We start from the raw sequence: 8,173 nt of genomic DNA, 5'->3' as shown, positions 1-8,173 counted from the left end.
CAGAGCGTTTATTCGGCGTGTAGGCGGCTTGTTTGCGTTGGGCTCAATGTGTGGTTGATCCCAGGAACGGGAGCTCTCCTGGACGGTATCGGTCGAAGAAGGAGCGGCTCGAACGCGTCGGGCAAGATGCGGTTTTCAATGCTGGTGTCATTCCTTAGGCCCATCGGGCCGGTGGTTATAGGCATCTCTTTAGGCTTTACCTTGAGTTTGTTGAGCGTCAGTTGGGTGGACGAATCGTGTAATTTCGAAAGTAAAGACAGTGAAGACGTTAGTTTGCCTCAAGATAGTACACTGAAAGGTGCCCGCAAGCCTAGTTCGATATCGACAAACAACGATGCGGACTCCGAGGAAGATTTCGAGCCCAGGATCGTCCCGTATAAACAAGTTCAACAAAGTTCTAACAAGAAACTTTTTAGGTAAGCGTTGGTTGACCCAACAAACCTTGATTCTGGACGCAAGGCTTAATACGTTTGTATGCATCGCTTATGCAGATAGGCCTACTTACAACACAGGCAGTGTTTCGGTATTGTGGTTTATATGATTAATAAGGGTTTATATGACTCATAACAATTTCCATATTTTCCAATTTAAGGGGCTTGTCATTCCGATTTTAGTCGGAAAAACGTAATGCAAGTAAATGACGGGAATTGTGTTGTATGCTGTTGTACCTACTGTGTGAGCAATGTGAAGCTCCTTGAACGCAGTCTCCAAGACACCAAATTACCTGGCCTCAACATTCCTTTCCGCACGAAAGTCATTTCACCCCCCACCCCCCCCTTTAACCTCACTCAGCGATCTTAAAGTCAGTGTTGTGATTTACTTTCTAGTCTGATGTGTAGAACCTGTTCTGCCTTTTGAACGAGTCAAGGCAATCATGTCATTACAAAAATAATGAATCCTTCTTATTTTTGTGGATGGACAAAAATGGCAACCACAATAGTTTATTAGTTTGTCTACTCAAGATATTATAGTACACTTATTATATTTTTACTTACTTACTTATCTCACACACACACACACACACACACACACACACACACACACATTACTGTTGGCGTAGGTCCTTTTAATGACGTGATGCATCAGGGAGACCGTTTTCTCACAGGCCGCTTTCATTCCATAATGACATCTTACCACAACTTGTTTTGTTACGGAGCCCCAAGGTACACCAACACCCAGCTATCAAATCCTTGAAAGTTCTTCCCACCAACCAGGCATGGCCCACAGGCCCCATGTTAGTGTTCTTGGGGCAGTGTGCCACATTTTTTTAAATTCTTTTCCCAGAAGTAAAAATAAATGATGAAACCCATGTTCATTCGGTTCATGTTTGTCTAATCCCCAGAGCAAAGTACATCAGCACGGAGCTGGGCATGCGCGAGCGCCTGTTCGTGGGCGTGCTGACCTCCAAGGCCACCCTCAACACGCTGGGCGTGGCGGTCAACCACACCATCGGCCACCACCTGGACCGCGTGGTGTTCTTCACCGGCGCGCACCAGCGCAAGGTGCCGCACGGCATGGCGGTGGTGAGCCACGGCGACGAGGGCCCCGTCTGGAACATGTACCAGACGGTCCGCTACGTGGCCGAGCACGCGCTGGAGGGCTACGACTGGTTCTACCTGGTGCAGGACGACACCTACACCGAGGCGGACCGCGTCAAGGCCCTGGTGGAGCATCTGAGCACCGAGCGCCGGCTCTACATGGGCGTGCCCCAGGAGTTCATCGGCGGCGGCGGCGGCGAGCGCGCGGAGGGGAGCTACTGCGCGGGGGGCTTCGGGTACCTGCTGTCCCGCACGCTGCTGCTGCGGCTGCAGCCCTTCCTGGAGAGCTGCCGCAACGACATCCTGAGCTCCAGGCCGGACGAGTGGCTGGGGCGCTGCATCGTGGACTACGCCGGCGCCAGCTGCGTGGGCGAGCACGAGGTGGGTCGGCCCCGCCGGCGTCCGGGCAGTCTCTGGAGCGCCGTCGTTGTCGGGGGGGTTTTGAAACAATGATGTTTTTTTTTTTTTTATTGATTTGTAAGTCGGACGGGCTCTTTGACAGTCGAGTTGGTCCGAGGCATTTTATTTTTTATTTTTTAAACCTGGTAAGCTTAATGCATGCAGGAGTGTTGTGTGTAACCGCGTCGTCGTGCAGAAAAGGTGTGACATTAGGCCATTAGGGAAGCAGAATCAGGCAGGGAACGGCGTATGTCTGTTATTACAAAGTAGCAATTTTTACAGTCACGACATCTGACGACAGTCACGTCTGAAAATAAATACACAGGCTTGGCTAGGCTAAGATGAGAAAGGCTAAGCTAGGCTAAGGTGGGCCAGGTATTGACTTTTAAGGTCAACGGGTGAAAATCCCTTGTGGGTCAACATGTCCGTTCTTTGTAATGGCATTAGCAGTGAAGGTCAAAAGAGTGTCCATTGAAACCTGGCCTGTTCCTTTACCTGTCCTGGCAGCAGCTACAGCCTTCTGTCCACAATGAATTGTGTGCACTCTGGATGACTTTTTGAACAGTGCATTTTGCTGTGTTGTTTGTAAGGGGAGAACAATCAAACGAGTAAGAGAGTTTAAGTTGCAGTTTGCAGATTAGCACATAGGTCAGTTGAACTCTTGAATTTCAACTTGTGTTTAGGAACACTAAATACAACCTTCTAGAAACTACTTTCAAAATCAACAAAAGAGGCCTGGGTTATTGCAATGACTGTTTAAAAATTTTCATATATTTTGACATTTTTATTCCTGGAAGCTAGGAGAGTGAGGAACAGAAAATCATCTTGTTCTTCCAAGCATTTCGCAAGAGAGGGAGGGAGGGAGAGAGAAAGGTGGTGAGTGAGGGACAATGATGGCTGGTTATTGGCACTAGTTCTCCAGCAGTGCTTGGAGGGTAAGTAGGGGAAAAGTCAGGCTAGGCCCTGGTAGGGGGGCTTAGAGGTGGGCGGGTAGAAACAGTTGCACTGTTGATAAAGAACATCTGGCCACACATCGTTTGACTGGAGGTCTTACTGGAAGGGAGCTCTCGAACCAGTAGGTCAGTGACAGTAGATTGCTGATAGCACAGCGTGCTTCACTGCTACAGATGGTAAGCTGTTGGAAAAACCTTTGGTCAGGGCCCGTCTCAGCCAAGTGGTGGGATAAGGGTGAGTTCCATTAATAGATTGACTGGATTCACTTTTTATAATCACCCACGCTGCTTAAGGGGTCACTTTATTCTGCAAAAATGTTTGGAATACCACTGTTAGTATGGGTGTTTGGTTTTTGTCTTGTGTGTAATTTTGTGCCTCTGAAAACCTATTAATACCATTTTATTATACGTATTAAGACGTTTTATGCACACTAGTGTTTAGTTCTGCAGTTATATGAGCCTTCGTCACGTAAGAGTATAAAAAGTGCAAGTCTCTGTAAATCTTTATTGAACTCTTCAGACTTGGCCTCATTGCTTGTTTATATTCAATTCGGTAGTCGGATCTTGTGTTCTCTTATCCAGCTGTGGTTGAAAACATGCTTTGTGCACCAAAGATAATTCCACCTGTTTATACTTAACGAGTTAGGGTTAGGGTTAGCCTAGCAGAAAAAAACAAGCCTGGAATCCATTCTGTCCTTGTCTCATAGTCCTTTTAATTTTTTTTAAGGGGCTGGAATACTCTCATTACAAGTTGGACAAGAACTCTGATCCATACCAAGAGGGTAACGAGCAGTGCAAGCACGCCCTGACCGTCCATCCAGTGTCGGACCCGGAGCAGATGTACCGTCTGCACAAGCACTTCACCGAGCTTGAACTCCAGAGGACCTACAATGAGATCGCTAAGCTGCAGGTAAGCTGATTCCAGGTGGCACGAATCACCGGCATCCTCAGTCACCGCCGCCATAAGTCACGGATGGGTCTTTGTGGTTCGATCTCACAGCCTTTTTTTTAGTATGCCCCATCCCAGCCATGTGCATGAGTGAAGAAATGCATTCACGGTACAGCATGTCTAAGGTGCTTCCCTCTCGGCTCCGTAGGCGGAGATAAAGAACGTGAGTGTGGTGGCCTTTGACGGAAACCGCACTTCCCAGTGGCCGGTCGGGATCACTCCGCCCTTTGACCCCAAGACCCGCTTCGAGGTCCTGCGGTGGGAGTACTTCACAGAGGAGCACATCTTCTCGTGCGCGGACGGCTCCCCCAAGTGCGAGCTGCGGGGCGTCGACCGCGCCGACGTGGCGGACGTCATCGCCGTGGCCCTGGACCGGCTCAACGTCAAGTACAAGCCCGTCCTGCGGCTGAAGAAGCAGCAGCTGATCAACGGCTACCGGCGCTTCGACCCCACCCGGGGCATGGAGTACACCCTGGACCTGCAGCTGGAGGCGGTCAACCAGAAGGGCCACGGCCGCTCGCTGGCCAAGCGGGTGCACCTGGTGCGGCCCCTGAGCCACATCGAGATCATCCCCATGCCCTACGTCACGGAGGCCACGCGGGTGCACGTCATCATCCCGCTGACGCTGCAGGACCGCGGCCACGCCGACCGCTTCCTGGAGGGCGTCGCCGCCGGCGCCTTCGACACCAGCGAGAACGCCGTGCTGACCTTCCTGTTCATCTACGACCCGCTGGAGGCGCAGCACGTCAGCCAGAACGACATCTTCGCCGGCGTCAAGGCGCAGATCGCCGTCTACGAGCGCAAGTACCCCGCCGTCAAGATCCCGTGGATCAGCGTGAAGACGGAGACGCCGTCACAGCTCAAGTTCATGGACATCATCTCCAAGAAGCACCCGGTGGACACGCTGTTCTTCCTGGCCGGCGTCAACACCAACGTCAACTCGGAGTTCCTGAACCGCTGCCGCATGAACTCCATCAACAACTGGCAGGTGTTCTTCCCCGTCCACTTCCAGGACTTCCACCCGGACGTGGCCAACCGCGACCAGCGGGCGCCGGCCAGCGGGAGCGCGCCGGGCGACCTGGCGCGGGAGGCGGGCCGCTTCGACCGCGGCGCCTTCGACGAGGCGTGCTTCTACAACGCCGACTACATGGCGGCGCGCGCCCGCATGTCGGCCGACGTCCAGGAGAACGAGGAGCTGCTGGAGTCGCTGGACGTGTACGACATGTTCGTCAAGTACTCGGTGCTGCACGTGTTCCGGGCGCTGGAGCCGGCGCTGCGGCAGCGGCACCGCGAGCAGCCGTGCAACCCGCGCCTCAGCGAGGACATCTACCACCGCTGCCTGCAGAGCGGCCTGGAGGGGCTGGGCTCCCGCTCGCAGCTCGCCATGCTGCTCTTTGAGCAGGAGCACGGGAACAGCACTTGAGAACACACGCGCCGTGTTCGTGATAGACCCCCGTGATAGAACCCCCCCCCACCCCCCCCCACCCGCACCCCAACCCTGAGTGTGTATGAATGTGAGGTTTTTTGTTTTTAACAGGAGTGGGTTGGAAATGAAATGCAGTACATTCCTAATGATAGGTTTTCACCCGATGTTTACAATACATGCGTCTATCTGTCTATCACGAGAAAGACGGGAGAACTGTGCTCTTTTAATAACATGGTTATGGACAAAGCACCTGTCGTCATGTGTTGCACTTGCACCACACTTTAGTTACTGGCTCATTTGAGTATTTGACCAAAGCCAATTTTCCATATGTATGTGCCTTTTCACATTGGTTTTTAAGTACATGCTGGCTTTAAATGTAGGCTGGCACTGTTTTGTATTTTTGTAGTTGTCACCAGGATACACGCTGCAGCATTTAAAGCGACCTGCACAGTGGTTGGAAGATGCTTTTGGGCTCTCCTACTACGTCCTGTTATTTATCCAGGAGCGAAATCTTTTGAAGTGGCTTTGCCATTTAGCTTACTGGAGGTATTGACCAGGTTGCTGTTGTTAAAGAAAAAAAAGTACAAATGCTGTATGAGATTGTAGCTGTAATGGAGGCCGGTTACGTTCTACTCTTGTAGAAATGTAGACATGTAGAAAATGTGTTTTGTCGGCCACAGATTGCACCGACGGTGTTTTAACCTCTGAAAGGTATTGGTAGTGGTCTTACCTTAACGCCTTCCACGGCCTGGTATGTATGGATCTCTGAAAGACCCACATAAGATACATGCTTTATCGAGTCCAGCGTGCTTTTGAGTGGCGTGTTATTCAGCGTGAGGTAGAGGATGATGGCGTACATGTTGGGTTGGGATTCAAGAATGTTGTATTGTGTTGGTAACATCCATTATGTGAAAGTTGTCCGACCAAAATATTTAAACAAATTAAATTAACTTTTACATTTCATAAAGCGTAAGGTGCTGGTACTGTTGAAATTAGTGCAGAGCATTTTTTTTTTCTCCCAATTGATTTATCTATGTTATTTTTTTATTCTGCTGTTGTAGCTAAATGTCTCTCTGTTCTACTCGTTATTGAGAGTTACTTTTATGCAGTAAAAAGCGGTGGTGGATGTACCAGACCTGGGATGTTTTAAATATACTATAATGTGCAATAATGTACAGGAAGAAAATACAAGCAAACAAAAACATTCTCAGCAGTTGGATCGCTGTCCACACGAGGACAGGACATTTCAAGTGAATCGGTGCTGCTAGAACAACAGGATACGTTCATATAGCATTAAGGAGTTAGCACGTTATGCTACGTTGCCTAAATTGAGATTAATTTAGCATGGATTGTTCATTAAATAAATACACTGATAGTTACTGTATTTGCTGAGATAAAGACCATTTTATTGTAATAATTGTTTTTGTTTTTCACTTTATGGTTGAATACTATAACAAGTCCTGTCATAGAACAAAAAAGTAATTTCTTATTAACTGTTTTGTAATTCTCTACCAAATAATGTATTTTCGTTTAATTAATTGAATTGTTAAGTATTCAGTATCAAGGTTATGTGCATTGATGAGGATAGCAAGTAACCTAATATTAATATTAACAATACCACAATTAAATGTCTTTGCATGATGTCCCTGGATTTCAACCATTCTCCATCCTTCCAATAGACTTCATGAGATCACTTCTGAAATATGAAATAGACCTAGATTAGACCTAGACCTAGATTTATTTATATGTAAACTGGTAACACTTTACAATAAGGGTACCGCTGTGGACAGTATTGTTAGCTGCTCAAAGGATTAAACTTCAGCATCCAGTCAATTCTCCAGACATTGTGATGAAACACCTCCATCCTTGTAATTTTGACAAAACTGCATAAAGGCCATTCATGGATTTTCTGTGGAAAGGGCACTTTATCGCAGCTGACTTGTATTCGATTTTCTTTTTATTTATTTTTTCTGGAATTACATTTTTGCTGAGATTGTCGTCAAACCACCACCACTCAGCTGCAATGTCCTGTTAGATCTTCTTTTGTATCGAAGATGGAGACACACATTTCCAGTGAGTTTCAGCCCCTTTTAATATCAATAACTTTATTATCCTTCCATCAACATCATAATGTCAATGCGTCGCTCCATAGGTTTCAGCTGTCAAAACTATAGAAATAATTAATCCATAGGTACCAAGATCAACAAAACATTTTATTTATTTTTTGCCTATAAATTATTTTACCTGATTCACACCATGTCATTTTGTTTGAAATGTACAGACCACATTCACGTGTATACTTACATTCCCAATGAACTGTGAATTACTGTAATTACAAAATAAAGAATATTTAATTATAAACATTTTATATTGTTTTTGATTACTCACTTGGGTAACATTAACACCCAAAAAGATGAACTGTGGAATAACAGCGACAGAAATCTATTTGTCCTTTAGGTGTCAGTAGACGCATGTTGACGCAACTAAAAGAAATGTCCGTTCCTTAGGTAGGCCTACCCTGCAAAAAGTGGCTCTCTGTAAAGACAAACAGACAGATAACAAACTATTAAACTCGAGATGTGTCTTTAAAAGTACTCCGATCTCTCACATACTAATGTCCAAAGGAGTCTCACGTTTATTGGACAGCGAGGCTCGCGAGGGCACCGAGGCTGACCCGAACCCGCCCTGAGGCCCGCCTGACGTCCCTGGGCCCGTTAAGAAAAACACCGAACTCAAACAACGGAGAAATCACCACACACGTAATTACAGCTTTAGCATTTCAGGGGTTCATATGTACAACCCCGAGGCAAGCAGTTAAAGTGCATAACTACAGAGCAGCTGGGAGTTAATTGTATGTCATTATTTTGTACTTTGTTTTACATACAATCCCAGGACTTTCTCCTGCTAG

General features: G+C 47.4%; 1 protein-coding gene across 1 annotated transcript; it reads left to right on the top strand.

Moving 5' to 3' along the window:
• Positions 1 to 7,631, top strand: chpfa (chondroitin polymerizing factor a). Its single transcript, XM_084478712.1, has 4 exons — positions 1 to 416; positions 1,343 to 1,919; positions 3,618 to 3,800; positions 3,988 to 7,631. Exons 1-4 carry the CDS (start codon positions 127 to 129, stop codon positions 5,260 to 5,262), a joined length of 2,325 nt encoding a protein of 774 aa, XP_084334838.1. The 5' UTR covers positions 1 to 126; the 3' UTR covers positions 5,263 to 7,631.
• The last annotated feature ends 542 nt before the right edge of the window (positions 7,632 to 8,173 follow it).

The sequence above is a fragment of the Micromesistius poutassou genome (genome assembly GCF_964030765.1).
Source record: "Micromesistius poutassou genome assembly, chromosome: 14".
NCBI lineage: Eukaryota > Metazoa > Chordata > Actinopteri > Gadiformes > Gadidae > Micromesistius > Micromesistius poutassou.
This window is presented reverse-complemented; position numbering and strand designations above follow the sequence as displayed.